Here is an 8,507-nt window from a genome sequence, read left to right as displayed (position 1 = left end):
ATGTTTTTTGTATCTTCCCCACTCTCGTCTCATATTTTAAAATTTTAAGCTAATACAGTATGAATTAGAATTTTGTGTACAGTAAATAAATGTAACTTGTTCTTCCCTATTCTTTACATTGGTATAAACTATAGTAACTATAGATCCATATATTTAATATTTTGATAATAAATAGAGTGTGTAAAATGCAGTGATATATATTGTAATACTTGACTGCTTTAATGTTGCTTTATTCTGTGTACAGTAAAACAATTTTATATTAACTGTGAGAAAATACACTTGTAATAAATTATTTGCCATGTACAAGGATGACTAATTGTGTTTCCAAAATATTTATTTAGTAACACCAGTAGTCTTGAATTTACTGTATGTACCACAATAACTAAGTGAAACACCAAAAATATGGATGTTGAATATCATCATGAAAGAAGAAATCTTGGCTATGGTAAATAATACAAGACAATCAGACATCATAAATAGAGCAGTGCAGTTAAACTTGCCTCAGACGACTAATAATATACTCTAATAATTTCTAAGTCGATCGAATTGTTGTGTTTTCCATTACCGTAAGTGCAAGTCAAATTTTGTTAGGGTCAAAAATTTCTCAATGGCATTTTGGATATGACATAGGCAAGTTCAACTACTGTATTTTAAAATACTAAACAAAAAATGGTGTACAGCAAAAAAATTGAAGCTTCCTCTTAAATTCCAATACCAAATTGATCAGCATGCAGACATAGGCATAATCCAGGCATTAAAAAATAAGCAGTTTCATAGAATAACTTTACACAAGACTGTACAAAGCCATACATTAAAATAGTTGTTCCTGTATATATTGAGCCACATTTTATATATATATATACAATACATATTTTAAAATTAATCGTCACAATTTGTTTTCTAAATCTGGGTCACATATTTGCTTCAAAAGGATTACTATTGAATGGGATTATAATAACATTTAATAATATTAAAGATATTTTGCAAGTGAAACAGGTACAGTAATACTGGTACAGTATTTATTTATTTATTATAAATTTGGCATGCAATATAAACCAGATGCGTAAAAAACAAAAACTTAAGTGCGTGGCATTTCAGTATATCTTCAGAAAAAAAAAATCACTAGATAAATCATTTTAATTTAATTCTTTGGAAATATTTTGGCCTCAATCACTTGCTGCAGAGCTCTGAGCATCGCCACCTTCTGCTAACCATGGATTGGACATGTCCATTTCATCATGTCCACAAAAATGACAGGACATGCCATTTCTGACCTTTGACACATCTCCGGGTCATATTTACAGGTTCTCATATCTCCGTAACCACTGGTGGTAGCCAGTTAATTGTGGTATCAATTTGTTCAGAACATTCATTTAAACAGATTATGAAGGAGTTGGATCTAAATTAGTAACCAGGAAAAATGATTATTTGGTTCCCAAAATGCACTTTGTTATTATTAATTAATGCAGACACTTAAACTAGTCAAAGACTACATACTGTACTGTACTCGATCTATTAAGTCAAGCTGTCTCTTATACACATCTAGATACTGAGATACTGTATGTACTAATCTGAAAAGACATTCATCAATTGACAGTATTTTCAGATTTTTTAATTACTTGATTGAAGCCTTCCTGTCTGCTAGTGTGTAATGTATTATTGTTGTTTCTTAAAAAAACTGACACACCATTCTGATATTTTTTTACCATTCCAATATATTTGTTTCATGTACTCTGGCTGAACAGTGATGAGATATTCACATAATTTTCTTTTGCTCACCTTAAATTGTGTGTAGCTTTCATTACAAGTTTCAGCAAACAACCAGAGTGTTAACGTCTTGCTGGGTGCTTGTATGCTTTGTACCACCTTCTTTCGTAGATGCCAATGTTGGGTGGTTGTACTCATGGCAAATGTTGTGGTATGTTTGTCTCATCATGGCGACTGGCAAATACCTATGTGAGGAGAGTGTCATGTTTCGGCCTATCACATATCTTGTCCTACAAAAATATATATATATATATATTTTATTTGAATTCCACATTTCAACAACAGCTGAAAGTTAGGTTTGGAGTAACATAATAATATGCAACATGTTATTATTTAATGGGGCGTTATTGTTGTGTAGCCTAGCTTCTAGGCCTACAGTATATCAATAATAATCTTATTGTTACAGGAATTGGTGTTGACTCTGATGATATACTGTAGTGTTATTGCACATCACCTTTATTTAGACAGTGCATTTTTTAGACATTTAGTCCTAGGCCTAGACAGTTTTTCATAGGACCAGGCCTATAACTAGGCCTATAGTATATACTACTATTATTAGTAGGCCTATTAGAGGCCTAGTTCTATTATTATGAAAAAAAATGCACTAACACAATTAATGTGACAAAGTCGCCATGGCATGGCATGACAAGTCAAGGCTATGCTAGTAGTAGAAACCTAACTTTACCGTCAGCTGGATAAGGCTGCGTGCGAACTCACCTGCTGCGGGACTGGAGCAGTGTCCCGGACAGGAGTGCGCTACTGCTGCTGGGTAGACACTGACTGTGCTAATCCTAGGCAGGCCTAATTATAAACAAACAAGTCATCGGACTGATATACGTTTATTAATCCAATTGAATTATTCCTCCATGATTGAATTGACGTTGACTAAACCGTCTCTGTAACTGCGTATGTAAATGATCACAAAAACTCACGACTTCACACTAGTCGGGCTAGTCGCTCGATCATTGGGACGAATTTTCGATCAGCTGCTCGCCAAAAATTAATTGACAGACTTCTTGAATATTAATGAGTTGGTTAGAAAATGCTACCAAGCTACTGAAAAAAGTGATCAGCCTCGTTTTCACCTGATTTTCCTGTCTCATCATATCATGTTTTGTTTCTGTTTTATCGTTACATCTCAACATTTTGAATTTTTTTCAGTATTTTTCCCGAACTCAGGAAAGGTTAAATAAGCAATATATGGCCACTTGTCTCATTTTAATTAATAAATATGAAATTATTTACAGGTAGTTAATTTCATATTACAGGTAATAATTTTATATTACGACCATTTTTTTTTTATGGACAACATAATAACTAATAAATAATACTAAATAAATAAATACTGAGAAAGTAGAGAAACCTTGCACATAAGCCACGAAAGTGTAGTTATATGTGGTATTCTCAGCAAAAAATATTAACTCACCTCTTGCGAATGGATAAGTTCTTTGATAAATTGTATAACTTGACTACAATCTTCACCAAATTCGTCTTCAAATGCTTCTTCTAATTTGTTAACTTTGATCAGATGTTCAAACATTTGAGAGGAAGCTATTTCATGCTATATGCCAAAAGTGGAAAACGATTAGATGATATAAGCTTAATTATCATCATGAATACAATATATTGTTATTTAAGAAAATAATTAGCACATACGATACGATAACATACGATTTGGTACGATAACAGGTCACAGGAGTGACCTGTTATCGTACCAAATAGTCAGTACGTTCCCAAATAATTGAGAAAAAATCAAGAGTAATTCGGATGGGACTCAAAGCCATGACCTACTGAGACATTGTGGTAATTACAATAGTTGTATTATTAACTGTATTTTTGTCTCAGAGTTACCTTAGTATTTACTGCCTATTTACTGTTTTTATCATTGACTTTGACATAGACTTATTCTGTATGCTATTTCCCACAGTTTCTTATTATTGATCTTTTGTTCTTTTAATACTATTTATTTAGATTGCTTATTTCGGCAGACTTGTACTTGCTTTGTACACCATTCTTTGTTGTTTTAGGACCGCCCCCATTATTTCAGTTGTATATTATAGTTGCTGTCTCTTGTATATTATAGTTGTTTCTTATCCCATTTGTACAGTCTCCTGATGAAGTCCACTGTGTGGACGAAAGCTAGAGAATAAATTATATATTGTTAGTCTCAAAAGTGCTGCTGTTTTTTACTTAAAGCCCCATTCCCGGCAAAATTTCACTAAAAACTGACTTTTTTTAGAAAATATGCATTTGCATTACTCCAATTATTATAAATCATGGAAAAATATTGGCATGAATTTTAGTTTTACGCAAAAGAATAAAAAATACAGACTATTTCTCATAAAATATTACCATTTTCTCGACGAATTCATCGTTACTAGGCAAATTCAGAGGTTGTGGATCGCATCCACTGGAATACTCTCGCTTTTATGTATACTTTATACAGTCAATAAAGTGCGCCCTATCTAATGAGATTAGTTTTTGTACTTCGCATCTCGCACAATGCGGTCGTTCGGTTAGGCTGAGATATATTTGTTTAAGTGTCAAAATCTCAGTCAGAATCAGTTTTTTAACAAATTTGAAATAATTCCTATGAAATATTATATTTCACAAGTGTCAATACTAGCAACGGAAAATATCATGTCGGCCGTTTTTATGTGTGATAACAGAACCACAATCGAGGTAAGGCTAGGCCTAGCCTAGCAGCGTTGGATAGGCTAATGTTTTCGGTGCCTACGATATTTCTTCTCACGACCTATCGCAAAATCAAACATGAAAAATTCATCCGCATTTATTTTTTGTGTGGAACACAAAAAATCAAATTTCAGTCTTATATTACATTTTTTTCATTCTTAGGAATGTCTAAATTCAGTTAAACTAGCAATTCCGTATATTTATAAATCTTTATAACATTATACAAAAATTAGATTTTTCTTAAAAATTGAAATTTTGCCGGGAATGGGGCTTTAATAGTTGTACAGTCGGCCTTCCCATTTACGTACACCTTGGGCTGAAAGCAGTTCGTACTTGAGAAAATTCGTAAATGAGAAGTTCGTAAGAATAGCGCCCTCATGTTTAAAAACGCCAAGTTGTAGCCTATAATTAGGCCTGCCTACCAATATCTAGGCTTAATTTTGCATTTAAGTGTTCAATAAACATTTATAGAAATCGTTGAAGAATCAATTAAATGTTAATACAAGACAAACTAATATAATAAATATCGATTCATAATAGGCTAAAGAAATCGTTCCATGGATAGACCGACCTAATCTTCCATGTCACTATATGTTGACTGTTCAAGTGTGGTGGTTTAGCCAAGGTTTAGCTGGGCCTAGCAGCAGCTGTCTGCTAACTATATAGCTAGACCTCTGTCCGTAATTTATAGCAAATTAGTCAAGAAACATTGATATTAATTTGTATTAAAAGCACTGGGCTTATTATTTATTTAAGTCAAGGTATTTCTGTATAAATTAAAAAAAGAAACTGTTCCTATTTTTCCGACCTTCCTGACTTCCAAACATGTGGTTTTGGTACCTGTATGTAGCGTTGAATGGTGGGTAATTGCTGATGTCATCTTCTAAAAATAGAGCAGCTTGCTAATCGTTTTTTTTCAGTGAAAAACAAATAATTAATACAGATGCTTATTGAATATCCGAACAGTGATTTATTCTTAAAAGGATAAAAGGTTGATGTTACCATACATTTATACTCGGGCTAGCTGATTTGATTTACAGTGCATTTAGACTGCAGTTAACCATAAGACAGACTAGGGTAGGCCCCATCTGGTATATAGGCTGCCCAGCCTTGCCCTCCCCTAGCCTAGACAAGGTAGGCCTAGCACTGTAGCAGCATGCACTGCCTGCCCGAATTTCGCCTAGATTTGATTATTTTACATCATGTATTGGTTCGACTTTTCTAAGCCTAAAGTAGTATGATGTATTTATAGAATTTACTGTATAACTAGTACTATGCAATTTTTAATGACCTTTAATTGTAATTCGTTTTTCTTAATTAAAATAAATAAAAATAGCATAATAAGATGAATAAATCTAGTGATGACGTCATCGGCCGAGCGTTCGTAAAATAGAAGGTTCGTAAATGAGAAGTTCGTAAATGGGAAGGTCGACTTGTACAATTGTAAGCAGCAACAACAATTACTGTACTGACATTGAGGTAATACCACATCCATCCATCCATCCAAATAGAAAATCAAAGATATAAATTTGTAAACATTGACGAATTCTTATTCATTCATAATTTGGTATTTTAACGTTAACTTCAAAGTTAAAATATGTTAGTTATAAAATAATCTATAGGCCTACCGGTATATATAAAAGGCAAATTGGGGTTTGTGTGTCCGGGATTTTCTCTTTTGTTACTCAGCCGATTTAAACCAAATTTTCACTCAAATGTTCAGATTGGTACTGGCCAGGTAATAGGCTATGTGGTGTTTTCTAAAATCGCGTCATTAATTAATAATTAAACTGATTTAAATTAGTCCCGGCCGGCACTTTTTCACAATGTCATTTCAGAAGGACGCATACACGTAAACAAAGTAGCACCAGATATTCACGCCTCTTTCAATGTTTTGTCGCAGATATGTGCCACTATGTCTTTCTCAATATTTATATGTTGTTATTATTTTATATCGCTATAATTTTCAATTATTTACAATTATTTGCGCAATACAATCCAGTCAATTATGTCACACATGTAGTAATATACTTATGACCGTCACACATTGTGTCTGTGGCCAGGTCTGGTCGATAAAGTCAGGCTCCGGAGGAAAAAAATCTGTTTCATATGTTGTACAAGGTGAAAAAAGGGCCCCATCTCCCCGTCGTTTTCAAATATTCAAAAAGCTGTATCTCAATTTGTTTCTCAGAAAAATCAGTTGTACAACATATCAACACAAATTTTTCTTCCGGAGCCTGGCTTTAAAGCGTGCAAAATGTACCATTGTAAAGTAGGGATATTTAGTTTATGTAAAGGTATAGGAAGTAGTAGGTGCAGGCTCATAGTTTTGAGTAATAAACAAAGAGTTAAAATTAATATTATATTTCAGTATATTTTTTAACAGTGCACAAATATGCCTATTACAGATGCTTCTACCACACACTTGCATGACCCATTGAAAATGGTATGGTCTGATCATCAGACCTGGAACCGGAGCTCTGCCGAGGAGAATCTGTGGGCCTAACAGAATATAACTACTATATTTGTTATGTAAATACTGTACATTAAAAATTATATCTATACATTCACCTACACAAAGCACAAACAAAAAAATCAAAATAATATTTCAAGACAATTTAACACAAATAACATTATAAATTTTAACTCCAAAATTAAGCTCCTGCTTGAAAATAAGGTTGAATATTCGCTCGCTATTCAAAAGCATTGACTTCTTATCTAACTTGCTATTGGTTGATTACATAATAAAAAGTCTAACGTCGTTTACTAACCATTGAAATTGATTTTTACATATAACACGTTATATCGTCATTGCGGACTTATAAAATCCGCATACGCCTTAAAACTAAAAGAAAATGCATATGTTTAGAGTCCGTACTGAACCCAAAAAATCCGCAATGAAAATATAACGTGTTATATGTTGAATATCAACCATATATCAGCGGAGCTGCTACATAGAAACTTTGGGCGTAATTCGCCACATTTCTAACTGTAGAATTTACACGGGAATATTTGAAAAACTACAGTGCGACGAAATTTGGCAACCTTGTGTATTAAAATTAAAATTATACAATTATTAAATTTGGAATAGGATAAAAGAACAATGGTGAAAATCAGACAAATAGAGGTGGTGTTGTGAAGAGGAAGGTGCGAAAAAATAGCTGAAAATCATACGTTTCCAAATTGAATTAAATGAATTAGCGACGATCAAACTTATCCTAATGTGTTTACGGTGGCTGTAACACGAAAACAGTAATGAAATAAAACTGAAACTACAATAAATCTGCTCCAAGGCAATTGACTTCTTTACTGCAATATTAGGTATTCCTTATTTTGTTATACGAAACACTGAACCTAAACAACAACATTGGGGTGTGAGACGAGGCCGACCGCAGAATGTGTTGAGTCGAACCACTTACGAGACAATTTTCTGATGACGAAATAATTATTCTGATGAATATTTAAACAATGTTCCTCTTGGCTGGTGGATTTAGTCTTTTCCAAAATGATCCGAGTAAGCTGCACCAAAGAGGGTGCTGTTAAAGTGTTTGATTTGATATTATCAAGTTCAATGTTTATCCTTGTTTAAAACTAATTAAAAACAACTAGAATGATAATACCTATAGATTCTATAATATAAGACAAGTTTATTTCCTTTTCTTACAGGAACCATACACAGTTGTTGAATAATATACACACCACAACTGTTAGACATAGAGCAGCATAAAGTGATTTGATGCTAAACACCTGTGGCATCAATGGTCATGGTTCATTGCAACAACGTGCTTTATCTCATACTCACAGCTTAATAAGAATTTCAACAACTCATGAATTTCACAAATGGCTAAAAATAACTGACGTCAACAAATTGAAGCTTGGCAGATGAAACCACAAAGGGCAATTGACAAGAAATTTGTCCATGATGGAAAGCCATGCTAAAAGAAGGTGACATCAATCTGGAATCGAAGCATCGAAGAGCCAAATAAAACAGAGACAAGCAGAAGAACACAGAATAGTTTAATATGAAAGTGTGAGGGACAACAAAA

The 8,507-nt window shown here is 33.3% G+C and overlaps 1 protein-coding gene across 1 annotated transcript in view; it reads right to left on the bottom strand.

Annotated features, from left to right (window-relative positions):
- LOC117117157 (ring-infected erythrocyte surface antigen-like) overlaps positions 1–4,172 on the bottom strand; it is a 13,977-nt gene extending 9,805 nt beyond the window's left edge. The window contains exons 1-2 of the mRNA XM_033261367.1: positions 4,120–4,172; positions 3,194–3,328 (exon numbers count right to left, since the gene is read on the bottom strand). Of these exons, the coding sequence (XP_033117258.1) occupies positions 3,194–3,328; positions 4,120–4,122 (138 nt within the window). The 5' untranslated portion in view covers positions 4,123–4,172. The remainder of the gene's footprint in view (positions 1–3,193; positions 3,329–4,119) is intronic.
- Between the last annotated feature and the right edge of the window lie 4,335 nt (positions 4,173–8,507).

Source organism: Anneissia japonica, unplaced genomic scaffold (assembly GCF_011630105.1).
Source record: "Anneissia japonica isolate Jap-2015-1 unplaced genomic scaffold, ASM1163010v1 scaffold287835_len3118868_cov185, whole genome shotgun sequence".
Classification (NCBI taxonomy): Eukaryota; Metazoa; Echinodermata; class Crinoidea; order Comatulida; family Comatulidae; genus Anneissia; species Anneissia japonica.
This window is presented reverse-complemented; position numbering and strand designations above follow the sequence as displayed.